The following is a 21,548-nucleotide window of genomic DNA, read 5'->3' on the forward strand; positions in this document are numbered from 1 at the left end:
GCTCCCTCACTCTGCCTGGTGAGAGATGACAGCAGTGCACAATGCAGCCTTGATTGGTTGACCCAGACTGCTCAGTGTCAGTCTGTGTCTCCCTGAAGCACAGAGTGAAAATTGTGAAGGGGATGTGTTCTGTTCTCTCTGAAATTTGGGGTTTAAAGGATTGTGCAGTGTCAGAAACTGCTTTGCCTCCCATATTATGCTCTAGTTGCTTTACCTGGGGCAGAAGTTAGGGAATATCCTATATCGACTAAGTTCAGTGCATCATACTAAAGTTTGGCTGTATGTTTAGTAGGGCTCTGCGAAGCTTCAGTCCCTGATTTGGTTCATCTTGATTTGGTGGCTGAATCTCCAAATCCAAATCAAATCAGGAGACCCTTTAATCTCTCCAAATCAAATTGGAACCCTCCAAATCAACTTGGAAAAATGTGGTGATTTGGACATAGACACAGCTTTAAAAATTTTTTCTACATACCTCTCTGTGACAGGCAGTAGGGCTGTGCGAAATTTTACCAGCCGTTTGGTTTCAACACTGTTTTGACTCATTTTGAGGTTGAAACAGCAAAACCAAAACAAAACAAATGATGTCAAAATAGCCTCAAAACAAAATGAGGCTAGTCAAAATATTTTGACCGTAGCGCTGGGGATGGGAAGTTAGTCCAGCTAAGCTGACTCCCCACCCCCCAGCACGATCTAGCATGGAACAGTGCTGTTTCACACAGCCCTAGAAGACAGCTCGGGAGTGCTGCAATGCTGGGGTGGATGGAGCATCTCACAGGGATGCGGGGGGCTCCCCAGCATGCTCGGCTTCAGACTCAGAAGTGGACCAGGAGCACTTCTGGGTCCACCGGGGAGCATGCAGGGGAAACTCCTGTGTCCCCCTGGCTCAGTGAATGGTGCCTCCTGGGTCTGGGCATGTACCAGAGGCCTCCTGTGGCTGATCACTGAGTTAGGGGGGTGTGCCCCCCCCCCCGTGTGCTCCATGGTGGACTTGGAAGTGGACCAGAAGTACTTCCAGTCCATTTCCAGGTTCACCACTGAGCACATGGGGGACCCCCCCACACACACACACTCCTGTGGGATGCTCCATGCACCCCAGCGTCACAGCGTTCACGAGCCACTCCTGGTACCTCAAGGTATGTAGAAAAAGCATTTAAAGCTGTGTCTATCTCCAAATCATTGATTTTCCAAATCAGCATTGAATCAGGACAGTGGTATGAATCAATGGATTGAATCACTATGCCCAATCCTGACTGAATTAAAATCCAAATCAAATACAGACCATTTCGCACACCCCTAATGTTCAGTATGTGGCACCTAGTACCTTCCAAGACACAAACCCTAAGGTTCCCTTGGCTTTTGCAAGTCCATGACTTTCTTTGTACTATGGATTTCTTGGAACTTGATTTGACTAGGACTTTTGGCAAGAGTGTAACATCCTTAGTGAAGCCTAGAACAGATCTTTGCAAAAAACGATTTGTACAGCTAATATGACCCTTGGCTTCTTTGCCTAAAGAATAGTCCTAATTGTGTCAAATAGTTGGATGTTTTGAACAACAGTATGTTAAAGAGGGCTGTGGCAGTGCACCTTCTGGTACTTGCCACTTTAGGGGCTGAGGCAGGCAGCTGGCAGGTACCTGATTAGGGCAGTCATTTTAAGACCCAGCTTATATAGGGGGAGGCAGCAGTTTGCTGCCAGTGGCCATGAGAGAAACATCAGCTGGCTGAGCTACAGCTCAGGAACATCCTGGAGGTAATGGCAGGAGCTAGGGGGGTAGCTTGGACTGGGAGGCATGGTGGGACTGCTTGTGGTGGGGCAGTCTCAACTAAATGCCAGGACTGCTAACCTCCCTGGTGAAAGGCAAGTAGGGGCTCCTTACCCATGGCCCCCACCATCTGGTGGGTAATTGCGAGAACTGTGGGAGTAGTGGGACCAGATGTGCCCACTAGTAGGCACCTGAACCCAGCAGGGACAAAGGAACCCAGAGGCACCGGAGGGTTGGGAAAAATTGTTGGGAAAAATTATGGTGAGGGCCTACTCAGAATAGGGTGCAATAAGGGGCACCTGAAAGACTGAGCATGTGGGAGTACAGAGTAGGGCTGCTGAGGGTGGCCCAAAGGGCTGCACCAGGGGGTGTACTGAGTAGGGCTGCTTGAGTGGCTTGAAGGGTGGTAAATGGGCCAACCTCAAGTGTGTGTTGGTGAAATTATTTGCCTGATGAGGGGCTTGGGGCAGATGCAGCCCAACATTGGTCTAAGGCTATGCCATGTAGCGTAGGAGAACTAATGGGAACCAAAGTTGATGCATGGTGGTACCAGTGTGAGAGTAGCTAAGCCTGAAAGCCCATGAGGGGTTGCTCAAGAGGAGCTAGGGCAGTGGACTGTGGCCCAGGATGGGCAGTTTGCAAGAGGCCCCCATGAGAGGCGGGGGAGAGTGTGTGAGAGAATGAATGGAGCCCAATTATGGACTGAATTTGTCCTGGCCTCAGGCCGGGGGAAGTAATCATAAGCTGGATGCCATCTGTGAGGCATGGGCTGTGGTATAGAAGAGGTTCAGAGCTGTGGATAGCACCCCCTGGCATTGGGGTAAGGAATGGGCAGCCTCCCCCTTAATAAATCAAATTAACAACCAAGTCATGGCAGGTAAGATGGAACATGTCTACACATTTGTTAATACGCTTTAAGAATTCACACCTAAATGTGATACCTGCATTTGTAGCTATCGAGTTAGGGTGAAAATAGCCTAAATGCACCGTTTTAAAGTGCACATTTGTAGACATGTGCCCTAATGTGCCTTAAAGCGTTTCATGTAGACATGCCCAATGAGAATAATGTTTTGCCATGAAGTTGCACTCAGGTTAAGTTCTATAAAATTATCTACCTAGCTTGTAGTGTCAGAGGGAAATGTATGGTTAATCCTATTCTCAGCTAGGATGCTTTTTACGCCCCCAGCATGAAAACTATAATGTTTCTAGATGGGCTGTTGCTTTATTTGCCTGATAAGAGGGAAAGGTATGTAAAAGAAAAGGCCCTTAAGACCTAAAAGAGATGAAGTTTCTAACTTGTGTTGTTTCATTTGTAAATGGCCTTAAGGGTTGTGTTTTAGGGCTGATCCTCTTTAAGAAATGGAATAAATAATTTTAAAAAATGGTTCAATTTCTCAAGCTAGGCTTTATCTTTGGTTCTGTCTTTAAAAAATATTGTGTATTATGGCCTTTGGTGAAGATAATAGATTTAATTATAAACATGTTCCAACTTGTTCATGTTAATCATGGTTTGCATAGTGCTATGAGAGCCCAAGTCAAAGAGAAATAGTAAGATGCTCAAGAGAAGAAAAAATACAAAAGCACCAGGTAACCTGTCATCATGTTGTTGTCATCATGGAAGAAGCCATGAAAAATTTAATAAAAAATATTTGTTGGCATTTTCAGACTCTCCAATTAGCCATTCTGTCCAATAGCTAAAACAAGGGTTATCCAGGTTGAAACGCATCTGCTTTTTTTTAATCGTTGTATGCATTCCTTAACAAAACCAAGAGGAAAATTGGAAGAAATAGTAGTTGTCTGCTGTACAAGTTTGGCAAAAATCCAGTGAAGCCACACAAATAGTAGCTAGAAAAGGCAATCATATAACAAATAAACCAGCTGGCTGTAGTTTCTGGATTTAGGGAAGTGATGGTGATCTGTGAGGGATGGTTTAATACTTTGCTTGAAGTCACTCATGAAATTTATGGTCCAAAAGATCCCCCGCAATGCTAAGTTCTTTCTCATAGCAAAAAAGAATTTGACTTGAAGCCGGCTGAGAAGAGTCACATGCATGTTACCAGAGATATTTGGACCTGGACCAGAGGTGACAGACATGTAATCCACAGTTTTGACAACACATCAGGCAGTGTTTCAGTTGTTGTCTGCCCAGCTCTGGAAAACCAAGTGTTATCAGAAAAGGGTTTATCATGGCAGATAAAAGATTTCAAAATGAAATCTGTGTAAAATACTGTGTAAAATACCGTCACACAACTCTTTCCATTCGGTTTGCAATGAAATCTGGCACCGTTTTATCCATGGTGTCAGTCACAATATATATTGTTCTTTTATATATCAGTTACCTCTATTATATTTTTTAAGAATTTCATTATAATTTAATTTCTAGCTGGGGAATTGTTGCCCCATTGAAACCCCTGGCTTCAGTATAGCTAAATGTATCCTAAAGGGTGCAATGATCCTGTGTCTCACCTGAAGATTGAGACTTGATCAGTGAGTGAAGAAGATCCTGTGGAATGAGGGGAAGAGTGCACAGTGTGGGACATGGAGTAGATCCAATCTCTTCTCTCCAAGGCATCTCTTATCCCCTTGGGCAGTCGAGGGAGAAAGCAAATTTCCTCCTTTCAATCCTGTATCCTCTGCCTCAATCTTTAAACATTTTCTGTGTGTATTGAGAGCCTTTGCCTCCCTGGAACTGCCCCAGTCACCTTACATTTAATTGTATTATAGGAGTTTTGCTTTTAGGATGCTGGGGGGTTCCATGTTGAGTGTCTGTACGCCAAACTGACCAAGGCATGGCGGTTTGTGGGGGTTTCCCCCCACTTTCTTCACAATACCAGCCAGGAACTAAGAGAATCTTAAATGTTCAGTAGTTCATAAGATCATTAATTCACCAAAGTTTGTGCCAGGGCTGCTTAAACAACTGAAGGCCAGCTCTCAGAAGTAGAAGAGAGGTGGGATTTTGTTGGTGGACCTTTGTGGAAAAAGGGACCTTAGACTTTGTAGACTGAGCCCTTGTTTGGTACACTGCAAGTAAAATATTCAGTTGAATCTGATGTTGAGGATAATCTGAGTTAATAGTAAGAGTCCTGCAACCTTTGCATTGGGATTGTCAAAATAAACCTAATGCTACCAGTGCCATCATGTATTTCACGTAGTGTTTCCTCCAGAACTCATGTTGTTGAGAAGGAGTTAACTTTGTAAATGTGGGTTAGTGTTTCTCGACATCTATAAAAGCAAACCGCTATGAGGGTAAGCATGGGGCAGAGGTAGGAGTACAGGTTGTCTTTATTGTCTTTTAACTAGCATAAAGGACAAATGTGAGAGAGAAAGCAACCAAATTCATTCTCTCCAGTCTCTCCCCCCACAAAATTCAGATGGATGACCTCTGGTCATTCAAGCATGAACTGAAGTTCATGAAATCTCTATTTACATATTACTGCTTTTTGGCTTACCAAAGTGAAGTTGTTCTTCATTACTGTGTGACCTTTAAGATTTGATTTGATAGCAGTAATAAGAAGAGAAGAAACTCCAACTGTATTTTTCCAAAGTAGCCTTATGATGTGCTTCCTAATCCAATGGAAAGCCTGTTTTTATCTTCACAATTTATCTTTAAAGATGGAATTCTTTGTTTTAGAAACCTGTCTCCCTGACTACTTTTCTCCTTTGTACCATAGGAAAAAAACTGTGGAATGGCAGGCTTTAAGGCTAGGGAGAGACATTACACATAAACCGGTTTATATAATCACAAACTGGTTTAAACCTGTAACAGAACAGATGTTCAGTAGGGCTGTGTGAAGCTTCAGTCCCTGATTCGATTTGGCCTGATTCGGTGGCCAAATCTCCAAATCCAAACTGAATCAGAGGACCCTTTAATATCTCCGAATAGAATCGGAAACCTCCAAATTGATTTTGAAAGATTTGGTGATTTGGACATAGACACAGCTTTAAATGTTTTTTCTACATACCTCAAGGTACCAGGTGGCTTGTGAATACTGAGATGCTGGGGCAGATGGAGTGTCCCACAGGAACATGGTGGGGGCTCCCCAGTGCGCTTGGCAGCAGACCCGGAAGTGGACAGCAATGGGGAGGGACTTCTGCCTAATCAAAGCATCTTTCTGGGGCCTGGGCCACCCTCCCCCTCCCAACTCAGCACTATAGAAGGGTAGGGAGGGCTGCTCTAGTATCCCCCAGCTTCTAGCCTGAGCCACTGCAGGCTTGTGCCTGCATTTATTCAGTCCAGTGGGGATGTCTGTGTGGTTACAAACTGGTTCAGCCTAGCCAGATTAGACTAACCTGCAAAGATTGAATCAGTCCAGGCTCAGGCTTTTTGAATGTCTGTCCCTAGCCCAAGAGCCTGGTACACAAAGTACATAAGCATACTCATACTACTTAAGTTCCATTGAGGATAAAGACTGAAAACTTCAATGATAAAGGCTGCATTCAGTCTACAGGGTTGGATTCTTCCAGCATAGCTGAACTAACAACTTCTTTATTTGGTAGTGCTAAAGTTTAATAAAACATAACAGCTGTTAAATACATTTTTTTTTACTCTACCTAATTGCTATTACTATTTGAAGTAGTCCCCTGATAGATCAGTTTGTCTTCAACCCAGGTCACAGATAGCGCCTGCCATCTTGAAATCCATTTGCCTTGGGGTGTAGGATGGTTCTTGGTAGGCAAGTTTGGTTTGAAGGCATCTTCTGCAAAGGTTCTGATTTTTATTTTATTTTTGTTGTCCTTTCTGGCTTCAGTGAGGAGTCCTCTGAATGGCACAGGGTCTTTATGAGAGATGAACAACTAGCCTTATAAGACTTTGTTGAAGAGTCTTAGCCATTGCACTCTGGCAACAGGTCGGGTCCCCCTTGTTTCTGTTCAGTTCCAGTGCACAACGAATCTGTGCTCATGGACAAGTTTAAAAGCTGTCCAATGTCACTAGAAGAATTCTGAACCAAAGGCTTAAGTAAATAAAGTGTTCTCTGTACTCAAAATTACCCTGTTTACCCATGGATAGACTCAGAAAGTTCCTTGCCCTATAGAGTTTCTGTCAATTTGGAGTTAAGGGTTAATTCCTTATGTAGATGATGTTGCCCTTTTAGGCCATTCTTTCTCTGAGCCCAGAGTTCTTGCCCTCTAGGGTTGCCAGCAATGGGTATCACACACACGTTGTTGTTTGTGTGTTAGGAGAAAGCACTGTGGATTCCATTGGCCCTACCAGATAACCCATATTCGCACCCACTAGTACCTTCGTCATAGGTAGGGTTATAAAGCATACTGCCCCTTATGAGTGCAAGTAACAAAGTTTGGCCTTCTAAAAGTCAAATGCACAGAATATGTGGAAGCAGAAGAATTTTATTGAGGAAAACTTTACAGTAAAGGTGCTCAGTTTTGTGTAAAATGTTTGAGAAAGCTTGGTAAAGCTTTTCTTGACTATCACCTCCTCCTCCATGATGGTTAAATCGATACATAAATACTATGTCAATGGAGTTTCTTTACCTTCTGTGACCATGGAGTCGAGCTCTTCAGTCAGAAATACCTTAAAACATCAGTTGGGCTAACAGCCAGTAACCTATGCTTTGTTCAGGAAATTCTGTAAGGCTTTGATGTTGTTCACGTAGACCTAAGCCCTCAGCCTGGGCACTGACAGCAGCACAACCTCTTTGCAACTGCTCTTCTTGTAGGAATAGAGGTTGTCCCTTCTATCTAGAGCCTGTAAACAACAAAGAAATTATAACAAATTTCAGAACTTCAGCAGGTAGGATTTCCCCTAGCTTTTATGATAAATGATCACAGTCTATGTGTTACTGTAACCAAATACTATTGACCAAATTCTGCTATTCTTCACTCTATTTAGTTGTAACTTACTCCATCATTTATCCTAAATGGTAAACTGTATTTCTTTTTCAGGCTTTGGCAGACAAGCAACTGAAAACCAAAGAATTTTAATCTTTTTTTTTTTTCTTCAGGGGTTGGGGAGGGAAGTGGGTCTGGGAGGGTTCAGGCATTTAAAAAGATGGTGACAAATTGGTTTAAGGAAAGGAAGACTCTTTTATTAAACTCACTTTTCCCGTCAAGAATACTTCAAATGAAACATTTTCATTAACCCTAATATTTAGTTCAACAACCAAACTGCAAATGAATGGGGCTCGCTTGCCTAGGTGGATGGTTCAGATGAAACCTCGTCTCTTGGTCCTTATTGATACTTCTCTTGCACCACTTCTTTCTCCCAAGTCTTAATTTAGGCGTGATCTGTGTCCTATTTATATTGACTTAAGTTGGAGCTTGCACACAGATAGAATATGAACCCAGGGAAGAGTTAATTTGACTATGTCAACAGTTAAGCTGATTCATGTCAAGATGACATTTCCTTGAGTGTGCTCATGGGCTCATTCTCCTTGTTTTGCAGATTGGTTTAATCTCTTGCTTTCCTCTCCTTCTCCAGTCAATAGTCTTTATTCAAGATCCTAATTAGAGCTCCAAATTGCTCTTTTGCAGGTCACAGAACTCAATAATGTGAAAAACATATTACGACTGCCAAAAAGCACAAAGAAACATGCTGTTGGGATTTATTTTAATGATGATACATCCAAAACCTTTGCTTGTGAATCAGGTGGGTAAAATGGCTTAGTAAATCAAAAAACACAGGAATGTAAATTGTGAAATTAGAAGCATATAATACCTACACAGATTTTTCTGGGTCTTTATGCAGAACTTGAGGCAGATGAATGGTGCAAAGTGCTGCAGATGGAGTGTCTAGGAACTCGAATTAATGACATTAGCCTTGGAGAACCTGATCTTTTGGCATCTGGTGTAGAAAGGGAGCAGAGTGGTATGTACATAACTATGGGATTTTTTTTGTTTCCTCCTATAGATTATGTTTAAATTTTGAGTGCATGAGTCAATTGCTTAAATGGTTTGGGCTGTGTACCTAACCAAAAATGTACATTGGGTGTACACCCTTGTGAACAGAAGACTTTTTCTTCTAAATATTCTATTTTTTAAAATTTCTATTGTTACCAAAAATAGTGTATGGCATTAGTTTGGGGCTTTGATTCAGGATTTTAAAAATATTCTAGACTTTGTTTTCAGACAAGTTAGTTGCACAATAAGCTCTTTGAGGCAGGAACCATGTTTGTATAATATCTAACCCACCAGGGTCCTTGTCCATAACAGGGGTTCTTAGTGATGAATGGGGTATAAATAAAAATGTTGTGCATAATTTGATTCAATGCTTTTATTTGCATATGTAAATCACAAAGCACTGCAAGCCCATTTGTGCAAGCAGTTAAATCTATTCACCCAATTTTATTAATTGTCTGCAAAAATCAGAGTTACAGTGGTAGATGGCTTCCATATATCCAGATGCCGATGTATATCTAAATGCTTTTGGAAATGTTCCTATGGAAACATCTCAAATTTGTATTTCCCTAACTAAACATGATGCACCAGTCTCCCCTTTTGCTGAGTTTTCCATGTAAGACTTGTGGTTATGGTGCCATGAAGTCCACTGTGAAGCCCAACTGCAGGAAAAGAGAGCATTTGCACTACACTGCATGTAGCATGATAACAGATCTACCAATCATAATTTTGCCCTTTTGAATGACACTTCAATTTCTGGCTGAAAGCCTTTCGTTTGGCACTATCTGGTTTTACAATGAAAAGAACAAAACTTTCTTAGACATCTTTGTTCGGTAGAAAATTAGACTTTTAACTGGGAGTTTTTTGTACAAAGCTTTTTTGCAGCCTATTTTTCATAATGTAGAAACATAAAAGTGCCTTTCAGCCCTGGCTGCAAGAGCGGGTCAAGTGCCTGTTCATGGTTAATTTTCATTTACGATTAGTTCCTTCTGCTACTTCCATCATCCTGTTTCCAAACTGAAGCTGTATTTGGAACCCATACTCAAGGTGTACTTCAGTAATTCATCTATGTAACTACAAAAGTCAGTTCAGTATTTAATCAGCGATAAAGCTTTAGAGTTATTTTTTAAGGTATTGCTTTGCCTTTTTCACTCAAAGAAAACATGAAACTTTCCCCATTATTCTCCTGTATTTTTTAATTAGTTTTGGGGGGAGGGGTGGGGTGGGGGGATTGGAGAAATCAAAGGTCTGACTAGTGTGTTTCAATAATAGGCTTTATAATAGGTATGAATTTTATTGCATTTTAACTCCACTTCATCCAGTCATATACTATCCCTACCTGAAATTAAGACCATTACTTTTCAGAACTACTCATAATTTTCCATTGTCTGCTGAAGTGAGCTCTTTCTCTGAAAAGCTTGTTCATCTCTGATTCAGTTAGTGTACAAAAGTGGTGTCCAACCAGGCAGGATGGGTGATGCCAGATCAGTCAGCAGGCTGGATGAAGCCAGTGGACTCAATTTGGTACTGGCAGCTTGTGCAGCAGGGGCCCAATTCAGCCATAGGGTTGGCGGGTGGGGAGGGGCACAACCCAACCCTGATCCATTCACTCAGGGTGGGGGTGGGGAGCAGCTCAGTCTTGTTCTGGATGTGCAAATGGGGGAGGAGGCAGGTCTGATTTGGAAATGGGGTGTGTGGGACAGGCCCAGCCCTGATCCTGCTGTGTGGCAGTGGCCCAGGGCTGGATCTGGCCATGAGGACCTCCCGCCATTTCCCCGATGGAAAATTTTCCAACCCATGAGGATCCCCACAGGCCAGGTGCCATGGCTTCACAAGCTGGATTTGGCTCTCAGGCTGGAGGATGAATACCTGTGATCTACCAGGTGCATCTTTACCCTAGCTTCTGCCTTTCCACTGTTACTTCTGATTGGAAACATGTTTTTTTGTTCAGTTCAAAAAAAAAAAAATTCTGGCAGTGAGAAATGCTTGCTTTGACAAGTGGTGAGTGGCTCTGGATAATTACACATCTGTGAGGACTGGATTATTGAGAAAATCCCCTTTGCAGAATTCAGTGCATGTAGAATCTTTGGGAGTCTTTTTAACACACACCGGAGAGCTATTAATACATAGACTTGAACTGCACTTAACCTTGTTTTATGAGATTTTTTTAATACAACCATCGTTATTAAAAAAGAAATTAATTGCCATAGAACAGTGACTTGAACAACTCATATAGAGTTTTGCTGTGACCCATGTGTCATGTCTTTACTTGGACAAGCGAGAGTGAATTTTCCATATAATCCCAAACTGGAGCTAGGTGAGGGGACAGTTTTAGAACTCTTCCTGAGAGGCTGCAGCATGCAGGAACCTTGCATACAAAATTTGTGGCCTGTGAAATTCTTACTGTATTGGTAATAACCCTGTCACTTCCTAGGCCTAACCAAAACTCACTTCCCTTGCATTCTCTCACACAGTGGGTCAATACAAAACTTAAGTTGGCACCAAGCAGATAACCATGAAACTCCTCTGCGCCATTTCTCTATGGTCCAATCCTCTAAGTCCCAAGCAGATGAATATTGTCAGTTCAGACTTTGCATGGTCTTTCTGCAGCTGGGAAGATTTTCTTCCTCAGTCCTTTGTTAGGCCCATTTATAGATGTATAAGAAAAGAGGCTGCTGCCCCAAAGAGCTTTATCTCAATGATTTTAAGGCTGCTAGGTAGATATTAGCATTTCCTTCTACAATTCTGTGAAACAGTACAGGAATTCAAGTGACTTCCATGAACTGCAATGTGCATTTAAGATCTATTTAAGTGACTTTACTGTATTGCTGTGTGTGTATGTATGTGTGTATATATATTTCAGTATGTATGTATTTATGTGTGTACAGAGAGAGAGAGAGAGAAAGAAGTGTAGTTGATCAAAGGAAAGGAATCTTTTTATTCTTAGAGTAATTGCTTAAGTAGAAATAAGACTTTATAATTATATAAATAACACAGGTAAATCCTATAATGTCTTAAACATTTAATTTACAGGGATTTTAGACTAACCTTTTGTTTTTCTCCCAGAGAGATTCAATGTGTATTTGATGCCATCCCCTAATTTAGATGTGCATGGGGAATGTACCTTGCAGATAACATATGAGAATATCTGTCTTTGGGACATCCAGAATCCCAGAGTAAAACTCATTTCTTGGCCACTAAGTGCCCTCCGACGCTATGGACGGGACCCATCTTGGTTTACGTTTGAAGCAGGGAGGTGAGTGCATGCTTTGCTATAGTGCTGTAATCCATATGTATAAGGAACTGTTCCTGGGTGATATGAGAGAGCATACCCACCTCTGACTGAAGTGAATAAGAGTATGGAGGGGACATTCCACCCTACAGGGATGATGCTCATAGTTCAGCCTTTTCATATGTAACTTTAAGGTATGACTTAAAGAGCAAAAGCCACTGTCAAGTAAGTACAACTGTGCATGTGGGAAGATGATGTGGGGAGAATAGGAGTGCACAGTACAAGAGTTTTAGTTTTGAGGAGAGCTCTGGAGGCTCACTGCTTTTGCATATTAGTTCTTCTTTTTGCCATGCATTAATTTTTTCATAAATGCTCCACATAAGCCTCGAGAATTAAATGTGAAAAGAAAGACATGCTCTTGCAGTAACTTGTTGAACCAAAGATTGGGCCTTGGTCATAATGAAGAACATGGCCGGTACAGACTTTAAACTTTTGCTGGTATAAGTGATCAGCAGAGACCCTGGTTTTCTCTGATTAAAACCCCAAAAATCAGTGGGTTTTTTCCTGCAATTAAAATGAAATGAGACATAGACATAGACCTATCAGTTGAACACAATGTCTTATTGATTTATTTACAATTTATAGCAATTTGGGAACCTACCACTGCCTCAATCTCATAATAAAATTAATTGTGTGTGTGTGTGTGTGTGTATGTATATGTGTATGTGTGTATGTATATGTGTATGTGTGTGTGTGTGTGTATATATATACATATAAGGGCTATGCAAAATTTCACCGGCCATTTCATTTCAACACTGTTTTTACCAATTTCAAGGTCGAAACAGCAAAATTGAAACAAAACAAAGGCCCTCGAAATAGCCTTGAAACAAAATGAGGCTGGTCAAAACGTTTTGAAAGTTGAAACATTTTGACCATAGGCTGGGAATAGGAAGTCAGTCCAGCTGGGCTGACTTCCCATCCCCAGCACAAGATCCGGTAGGGGGTGGAGGGCAGCCCAGCTGGGCTGCTTTCCCATCCTCTGTGCTAGATCACACCAGGGGTGGAAGGCAGCCCAACTAGGCTGCTTTCCATCTAGCGCCGGGGACAAGAAAGCAGCGCAGCTGGGCTGCCTGCCACTCCTGGAGTGATCTAGTTCTGGGGACAGGAAGTCAGCCTAGCTGGTCTGACTTCCCATCCCCAATGAAACTTGAAAAAGTGTTGAAACAGCCTTTCTGTTTCGACGGAACAGCTGTTTTGACTCGAGATGAAATTCGAGACAAAACACTGTTCTGTTGAACCATTGAAACTCATGGCGAAATGGAACGGTGCCACTTCGCACAGCCGTTAATATATATATATATTTTTGTCATTTGAGTTTGGTTTTTTTATCATGGAAAATCACAGCTTGTCCTACCCCCTTCGCTCACCAGGACATGGGTTCAGCTGTAGCTGTCCCCTTTGCTGTCTTGCGGTGCTGAGCAGCCCCAATATGCTGATACCCTGCCCCTGCCCATGCTGTTGTTCCTCACTCCCAACCCACAGCCCACTGCCCCCAGCCCTGCTGGTGCCCCTTACTTCTGAACCACTGCCCCCAGCCCCACTAGTGCATGGGGAATGGGTTGGGTATGTGGGAATGGGGACGTGTGGTCACAGGCAACATGTCAGGCAGCGGGGTGGGCACATGCCTCCCCAGATTTCTGCACCTACAGAGGGTGTGGGGTGTGGGGCTGCAGCCTGGCCAGACCAGCTCAGAGAAGGAGCCACCTCTGCAAGCCAGCAGGTGGGACCCAGTGTGAGACAGCACCACACTGCCATGCCTACCAATGTGAGGCATTGCAGTGGTCGCACTGGTGATGCAGTGCTGTGCCCCTCACTGTTGCTGGACAGGCAGGGCACATCTCACTTTGGGAGCTATGGCAGTACAGTGCTCCCTCCTATGCTGGGTCCCATCCATTGGGCCATGGAGGCATCTCCTGCCCAGAGCTGGTCAGGCCAGGCTGCAGCCTCGTGCCTCGCTGTGGGCACAGAAGTCTGAGGGGGATAGCACATCCTCCTCCCCCCATGCATCACTTGTTCCTCCCATGCATTTCCTGTACCCTCCCACCACACTGCCTTTGCCCACTCCATACCTACATAGACTTATCTCAAGGGAGCTGCGGGAGTTGTTCTCCACCACACTGCCTGTTTGCCATGGATGTGTGTGTACATGCATGTGGCACCCCCTGCATCCCACTCCCCCCCAGTCCCAAGAATCCCCTCTCAGGCTAGAACTCTGCCAGCCTGCAAGGGGAAACCCTCAGTTTTCCAGGTTAAAGGGAAAAAGCCACATTTTTCTCTTTTAAAGGAGAAAAATTGGTGTTTTTCTGTGTTTTTCTGTGTTTTTCTGTAGCAAACAGAAAACCCGGATCTCTGGTGATCATAAACTGGTCTATACCCCTAAAAGAACAGAAGTTTGGTGTACACAGACTGCTTTAGAAATGCCAGAACCCCATCTAAGATTTCACTCTCACACCCAAGGGTGAACGTGTGTTTTGTTCACTACCAATCTAAACTATACTACTTACAGAAAAATGCAGAACTTTAATCAATTCTGCCTCAAGCTTTTTGACTGTCTATACCTAGCTCGTAGGTGACTGGTAGGGGGTGCACAGGGGTTCATGTTCCCCCCCACACACACACTGCCAGATTCAGGTGGCACCCACCACTCATGACCTAGCTCACGACTTTTAAGCAGTTCTTTCTCATTACAATGTGGAACTTAAAATTCAGATCCTTTGAATGTCAGGTCATTCCCTACAGCAAATTAAATATGCAAAATGAAGTACATAATCCACTTGCTATCTTCGTGATGAATCCAGTGGCACTTCCTTGTGCTTTTGAGGTACAGTTCTTAATTACATCCAGTCAGGTTCTAATGAGGCTATGCTTGTAGACTTTTCATGCAACTAAAATGCTATATGCTTTATAAGCGACACTTGGATGATATGATTTAAGTAAGAGAAGTTATAGAGCTGAAAGGGAAGTAGCAGAGTAAACCATAGGAACTAGAAAAGGAAAAGCATCATTTCCATCTCCCCTATTAGCTTAGAATAGTTCCCGGATAAGCAGGAGCAGGACAATTCGTTGTTTAATTGATAGTATATTTCTTAGCCACAAAGATGAAATTAGGAGTCCCTAGCAAGTAAAATTGGGACACAGACAAGTATCTCATTGAAGGCAAAACTGTGGTCTCAAAACTAAAGAGGAGTTCTTTCAATTTAGAGGGAGTTGAATGACGGAGTCAAGATCCATGTCACCCTAAGCTGTTGCCATTTGGGTTGAAATTGATTTTAGTTCTTATTGGAACCTTTTTTCCTGTTAAGATGGATATTTCACAGTAGACCTGAAAGAGCAAAAATCTGAGGAGAAATTGTATGATAGTTTTATATGGGTCCTAGAGGAAGTTTTGTGCCCTCTAATGCTGCATAAAATCAATATAAGACTAATTACTTTTTCAGTACTCCTGTAAATTGGTCTCCTCTGTTTAATAAAATTCACATCTATGTGTTTTTAATGAGTGCATGTGAAAGTAGCACTTCCTCCCTTACTAGCACTTCTGATAGCAAGCAGAATATAAGGCTTCCTCTGAGAGAGGCTTCCTGGTTTCTGCCCTCATCTGCACTAAATCTAAAAAGAGAATAATAATTTGAATTCATCTCAGTCATATAGGATCTAGACAAGGGTCTAAGTTTCAATTTGGATCCAGAGCTGAATTTGCATCTTTTTCAAAGCTTAGGAGTTGTCCCCTAGAGTCAGCCTGAGCTTTCCTGCACCAAAACATACTAAGACACACTAGAAATGATAGGTCTGAACTGGAAGTTAAAAGGAACATCAGGTTCAAGTGAAGCCCATGTCATAGTTTAGGAATTGTTTTATATTACCAGTATATCACACAGAGTTCAGGGCTGAAATGCATCAAGGAGCTATTTCTACAATCCTAAACTTGAGTACCTGCTAGTATATAAGTAAGTGCTGGCATCACAGGTAAGGGGTTCAGAGCTAGGTGCTTATGTGGTTGATAATGAGCAATTGTTTCACATGCTGGTGGGTTTATATACTTTTATGAAGGTTTATGGAAATCTGGGTGCTGCGTTCCAAGCAACCATTTGCTATATTTATTACCCTTTGTTTCGATACCACTTTTATGATAGCACTGGCAAAAGATATACTTTACCCATCGTCCTAAGTGAAAATCTCCTTTCTGTTCTCACTTTGGCAGGATGTGTGACACAGGAGAAGGACTATTCATCTTTCAGACAAGAGATGGGGAGGCAATCTATCAGAAGGTTCACTCGGCTGCTTTAGCCATAGCAGAACAACATGAGCGCTTACTACAGAGCTTGAAAAATTCAATGGTACGGTTGCTAGTTGTGCTTGTCAGTAGGCACTTGACGTTAATGAGTAATACAGTTCACAGACCTTCTTGAGCCTGATCTTAACTTTTGATTTACAGGCAGTAAACAGACTGAGTGCATGATGATTTTCTTCTCATTAGTTAACGCATTCAGTTTTGAATTTAGCACTTAAGGCTATTACAGCAGTCTGTAATGATTGATTTACAGGTAGCTGAAAAGAGCATAGAACTGTTTCTGCATTATATGCCTTGATTGCTTTATTTGTAAAGCCATCAATAGGTGTAAATTAGTACAGGAAAGAGGGTCAGATCCTGTAGGCACATGTTTTCTCATTAGTGTTTCCCTTAATCAGTCTCACGAGTAGTTTATTTGCAAGTGTTTCTCATGAATTTAATTGCAAAATGTTGTGTGTCTCACTCTTGGTTTCTATATATTAATTGATGTCTACACATCAGGAATAAATTAGAAAGTGTCATGCTTCAAACTGAAGGGTTTGTTACAGAGAAACAAATACTGGTCTAGGGTCTTATATGATCTCTCTCTCTTCCCACCTCTGCCCATCCCTTCAAGGCTGTTTTGGGTGTGGGTGTGCACATGCATGCCTTAAAGAGCCATTTTTTGATGTTCAAAAAGCTAAAAGGAATTGGGAATATAGGGATATTGAAGTTAGCTTGATGGATTGGCAAAAGGCTGGGGAGGTCATTGGCCTAATCTAGACTGGGAATCTGTTTCCAAGAGGGTTCTGGATAAGACAGCCATTCTAGTGTCCCAGTCCTTAATGTCATTGTCCTCACTACACCCTTGGGAAATAGGGAAGCACATACCCCATTTTCTTGTAGGGAAATTGAAATACCAAAAAAACTAAGTCTCTTCCCCAATGTTTTATACAAGGAGCCTGCACCTGGGCAAGGCTTTTAAGCCTGGTCTCCTAAATCCTAGGCTAGGCCTGAAGCAGTAACCAGTTTTTCCAAATGTGTAAAAACTTAATCATCGTGGGCAATATGCCTTATTGTAACTTAGTCATTATGTAGTTAAACTGTGGTTAAACTGTGTACCTCCTCAGGCACCATGATTTACTTTTCAGTTTCGGTTTCTGTTCAGAACGATAAAAAGTTACCAGCCAAGCGAGCTGTGAGCTACGTGATATAACCGTATGGAATAATCCGACCACAACAGAAATACTTCCTTGTTCCACGCAGGTAGTGATTGGTTCATATACCCTGAAGCATGAAAGATTATACCCCTTATAAATAATCATTCTTGCAGTGTAAACTGGGACGTGGTTATCAGCCATATACAATGTCTAATCCTTTTTAGAATCCTATTAAGCTGTTGGTCTAAGGGATACATTTATCAATATGTTAGGGGTGGATGAACTGATTGGGATAAATGGAAAATGCCCTTTCTCTGAATTTAATCTAAACAGCACAAGGGCATTTTTGCAACTTTAAAAAACTGAACTAATATTCCCCCACTTCCGTTCCTCCAAAAGCTACTTCTTTTTCTTCTTGTAGCGTTCCTGGATTTGGGCCAGGAATGGGAAGCAGAATCCATTAGTCTTAGAAGTCACTATTAACATATTGAATGGGCAGGTTGATGTCTGCGGCAGGGGTCGGCAACGTTTTGGGGCAGAGTGCCTAAAACACCCACAGCCTCAATTTGTAAGATGTTGGCAAGCCACGGATGGACAGTAGGAGAGCCGTGAGGGGCCTGATCCTTGTTATGGCAGCGCAGCCCTGGCCCCTTCCCTACCGTCTGCCCTGAGCTGTGCATGCCAAGCAAAATGTCTTCGCTTGTCATGCTCTGGCACCCATGGTTGGGAGTTGCCTACCCTTGGTCTATGGTCACTACTTCACTGAAGCGAACAGCGTCTTGAGGCTACTTCATATTTGATGATTTACAGTATGTAAGAGGAACCTTGAATTTTGTATTGTATTTGAAAAGTCGCTTCATTTTAATAGTTTAAAATGCTAAGTTATACTGTAGCATAGTTACCCTGCTAGTGCAAAACACTTGAGAGATGCATTTGCCAGATATAATAGGGAACAGATGCAACAGAGCTAGAAGCTTTTTTGCTAATGTTGGATTCAAGTACAACCTGTACAACTAATTTGGATCCTAGAAAACTAATTTGAGCATAACAATGACCTTCTCTTTAACTGAGGTTGCTGACGCACGTTGAGTTTCAGATACGATTATCAGGCCTTAAATAGGAATCCGGCCTCATATTAAAGTCAATTTAAGGTGTGATAACACAGTAAACGAGCCACAAAGTTATTCCACATAGGATGTGTAACAACTTTGCTGCTCATTTGTATTGCACCTTAAATTGAACATGTGACCAGGAGGGGTTGGCCCATGACAGATCCTAACACTCAGCTGAGTGTCAGGATCCAGCATGAGGTAGCCTGAGGGTTCAGGACATAGTCGGTTCAGGCTGCCTGAAGTCCTTGTACTTGGTGAGGAGTTGGGTAGGTGGGTGGACACAGGGTTTTAAAGGTCCTGGCACAGAAGGACTCTAGGATTGCCTGATCCTGGGGTTCCCATGTGCTAGGACCAGTAAAACCCCCAGTTTTTACTATCAACTGATTATCAACTGGGGCTAGGGGACCTGATTAGAGCGAGTTTCAGACCCTGGTTGTATCCTTGGCCCCAACTGACAATTAGCTTATTGTTGGCACCTGGATTTCAACTGATTGGGGCAGGGGGAGCCTGGGATTATCCCAGGCTCACCCTGCACTGACAAGTAAGATGCAATAGGGATCTAATCCCTGATCCGAACATCACATCTTGCCATGCATGCATGGCATGGCTGGAAGTGGCATGGTTGGAACTGTGTCTTAGATCCCATAATGCCTTAAACTGAATGCCTGTCAGAGCCCTGAAAGTCATAACACTAGAAGAAATATGATTCTTACAAATGAACCAGTCTGCCGTTGAATACAGAGCAGCCTTAAATTCAGATCTAAGTCTTTTAATGCAGCTCATTTATAGCAGTGTGGTTCAGCACTAAACCGTGGGTCTAGAGTCCAACCTGCCCTTGAGTTCAAGGTTATTCAGACTCAGGTTTTTGTTTTGGTTGTGTTACAATTGATTGCATAAATCAGAATAGCTAAAACCGTTGAATTTCATCTCTCTTGCTGATCACAAAACATTTTCAGTGGGACCTTGAAGTATTTATCTGTATTAATTCCTTAGCATTATTTTCCTTGTAATTTGAATAGGTCAATATAGAGTCCATTGCAGAGAGTCAAAGATAATAGTTTGTTATTGAGGAGTTGTGTGATGTTTCTTTGTGTTGTTTGTTTGACTGACTGGCTGATTATTCTTATTTTAAAAAATACATATTTCAAAATTCACCTTCAGGAAATAGCCTTTTTGTTTGTGTGTTTGTGCTAGTGAAGCTTGAGCCTTTGTGTAGTGACATTTTACCTAGATGGGAGATCTTTGGTGATTAGAAAGGGTTGACCAGAAGACAACTTTTGTGAAAACTGGAATTTGAAAATGAATTTCTAATCTTTGGTCCAGATCCTCCAATGTGGCTGAGTTGTGCCAAGCACAAGACTATTGAAGATTTGCACTGGTGGTATTAAGCTACTTTATTATTATGCTCCTGCAATTATGGGGCTGAACAAATCCTCACTGTAAGTCAGAGCAGCTGTAAGGCCGTTCCAGATACCCCGGCCACATGACTTTTGCTCAGACATGTGAAAGGGATGGGTGTGACCTAACATATGTTAGCTTTGTGGCTGCTTTGTACCCCTGTAGCATCTAATGTCAGGTAGTTAAGAACCAGGACTTGGCCTACTAGGAATCCACTTGGACCTCACTAGAACATGTTGTTACAGTTGACAGAAGAAACCTTCACAGTCTAGTTTCTGCAGTTAAATAGGCATGTTTATGTGATGCTGCCATCCTGGCCGATGTTATCAGGGTCTAAACCAGGGACTCGGAAGTTAGAAGCATCGACCTTTGCAAACAGAGAGCAGATACGGAGGGTCTCTGGCGAGGCTTCTGCAGCTTGGGTGGAGAGAAGGAATTGAGCTGCACACTCATGCAAGCAGATTACATTTACTTGTCAGAAAAAAGTGAAATAAAAGGGGTTTATCTCTTTTAAGGTGAGGGGTTGGGGTGGAATGACAATACTAGTCTTCTGCTCAGGAATGAATTTCACCCTTTGTGGTCATCTACTACTGCTCAGCATAGAATCATAGAAATCATAGCAAAAAGAGGGTTGGAAGGAACCTCAGGAGGTTCATCTAGTCCAACCCACTGCTCAGAGCAGGACCATCCCCAACTAGATCATCCCAGTCAGGGCTTTCTCGAACCAAGCCTTAAAAACCTTCAAGGATGGAGATTCAACCACCTCTCTAAGTAACCTGATCCAGTGCTTCACCACCCTCCTAGTAAGAGAGTTTTCCCTAGTATCTAACCTATACTTCCCTTGCTGCAATTTGACCTCATCGCTCCCTTGTTCTGTCATCTGTCACCACTGAGAACAGTCCAACTCTGTCCTCTTTGGACCCCCCGCTTCAGGTAGTTGAAGGCTGCTATTAAATCCCCTCTTAGTCTTTTATCCAAACTAAATAAGCCCAGTTCCCTCAGTCTCTTTTCATATGTCATGTGCCCCAGCTGGCTCATCATTTTTGTTGCTCTCTGCTGGACTGTCCAACTTGTCCGCATCCTTTCTGTAGTGGAGGGCCCCAAAACTGCCACAGGACTCCAGATGTGACCTCACCAGTGCAGAATACAGGGGTATAATCACTTCCCTCAATCTGCTGGCAATACTCCTACTAATGCAGCCCAATGTGCCATTAACCTTCTTCACAACAAGGGCATGCTGTTGGTTCTTATACAGCTTATTATCCCCTGCAACTCCCAGGTTCTTTTCTTCAGAGCTGCTGCTTAGCCAGCTGGTCCCAAGCGTGTAGCAGTACAAGGGATTCTTCTATCCTAAGTCCAGGACATTGCACTTGTCCGCGTTGAACCTCATGAGATTTCTTGTAGTTCAATCCTCCAATTTGTCTCAGTGACTCTGAATTCAAACCCTACCCTCCACTAGATAGTGGCTGCCAACCAGTCAGAGAGCCATCGATCATTATCTGTTGAGCCTGATGCTCCAGCCAATTTTCTATCCACCTTACAGTCCATTCCTCCAACCCATACTTTCTTCGCTTGCTTGCAAGAATGGTGTGGCTGACCTTATCAAAAGCTCATCTAAAGCCAAGGTATACCACATCCACTTTCCCTGCATCTACAGAGCCAGTTGTCTCATCCTAGAAGGCAATCAGGTTGGTCAGGCATGAT

At 42.7% G+C, this 21,548-nt stretch overlaps 1 protein-coding gene across 2 annotated transcripts in view; it reads left to right on the top strand.

The window, feature by feature from the left end:
• The window catches only part of DOK5 (docking protein 5), a 79,501-nt gene that overhangs the window by 43,784 nt on the left and 14,169 nt on the right, over window positions 1-21,548 (top strand). For both annotated transcript variants that reach the window (XM_006018183.3, XM_025197372.1), the window contains 4 exons: window positions 8,253-8,367; window positions 8,467-8,586; window positions 11,682-11,871; window positions 16,106-16,241. In XM_006018183.3, coding sequence (XP_006018245.1) covers window positions 8,253-8,367; window positions 8,467-8,586; window positions 11,682-11,871; window positions 16,106-16,241 — 561 coding nt within the window. The remainder of the gene's footprint in view (window positions 1-8,252; window positions 8,368-8,466; window positions 8,587-11,681; window positions 11,872-16,105; window positions 16,242-21,548) is intronic.

This window comes from Alligator sinensis, unplaced genomic scaffold (assembly GCF_000455745.1).
Source record: "Alligator sinensis unplaced genomic scaffold, ASM45574v1 scaffold115_1, whole genome shotgun sequence".
NCBI lineage: Eukaryota > Metazoa > Chordata > Crocodylia > Alligatoridae > Alligator > Alligator sinensis.